This window comes from Buceros rhinoceros, unplaced genomic scaffold (genome assembly GCF_000710305.1).
Source record: "Buceros rhinoceros silvestris isolate BGI_N320 unplaced genomic scaffold, ASM71030v1 scaffold18346, whole genome shotgun sequence".
NCBI classification, from domain to species: Eukaryota; Metazoa; Chordata; class Aves; order Bucerotiformes; family Bucerotidae; genus Buceros; species Buceros rhinoceros.
The window spans coordinates 147-933 of record NW_010419523.1 but is presented as its reverse complement, the minus strand read 5'-3'; the positions used below and the strand labels follow the sequence as shown (position 1 = coordinate 933).

General features: G+C 61.2%; 1 protein-coding gene across 1 annotated transcript in view; it reads right to left on the bottom strand.

Moving 5' to 3' along the window:
* The window catches only part of LOC104495923 (acetyl-CoA carboxylase 2-like), an 18,540-nt gene extending 17,978 nt beyond the window's left edge, over nucleotides 1-562 (bottom strand). Inside the window, exons 1-2 of the mRNA XM_010138972.1 lie at nucleotides 416-562; nucleotides 232-335 (exon numbers count right to left, since the gene is read on the bottom strand). Of these exons, the coding sequence (XP_010137274.1) occupies nucleotides 232-335; nucleotides 416-562 (251 nt within the window). The remainder of the gene's footprint in view (nucleotides 1-231; nucleotides 336-415) is intronic.
* Between the last annotated feature and the right edge of the window lie 225 nt (nucleotides 563-787).

Sequence of the window (787 nt, the reverse complement as noted above, 5' to 3'; positions counted from 1 at the left end):
CTGCGAGTCACAGCGGACCCCCCGGTTTCCCACCCAGGCTGTTGCGGTGCCACGGGCGCTGCCTCCGGATTGGCAAAGCTTTTGTAGCAAGAAGGATGGGCCAGGGAGAGAACGACTGGGGTCTCCACGCTTGCGGGAGCCACACGGGCTGCCGGGAGCAGGACATGCAATCGCTGTGAGCCCTGCGCCCATGGCACAGCTGAGCCCTGTCGGGCAGCCCCCGCTCCGCACCTCTCCAGGGAGTGCAGGAATTCGGTCATGCAGGTCCTGAAGGCAGCGTCCGCGACATTCAGGGCACCACAGATGACACCCAGCATCGTGTCCGGCTTCTCTGCCTGCGGAGGGCACAAATAACGGGGTGTGGGTCTTAGACCAGAAGGGGAGCGGTGACCCCGGGGCAGCCGGTCTGCCCTACCTGCACTTTCTCTGCGATCAGATGGTCCAGCCAGCCGGTGTCTATCTCGTTGTTCTGGAAGCTCTCCGTCTCCAGCAGCTTAATCAGATACTCCACCGTGGTCCGGAAATCCCCGCGGATAGACAGCTCTTTCAGGGCAACCACCATGTTCCTTTTAGGGAGAAAAACCCCCATTAACGACCAGCGAGGTGCTTGGCTTTCAGCAGGGGAAACCAGAGATCCACAGGGACCGGGTGCTGAGCTCCGGAGCCCTGGGCACCCTCGTGCCGGGGTGGAACAGCCCCACAGTTCACTCTGACTTAATACAACACTTCGACACCCCAGACAGACTCGTTACACGTCGCTCAGTTAACAAACGCTGCTGCTCACCGG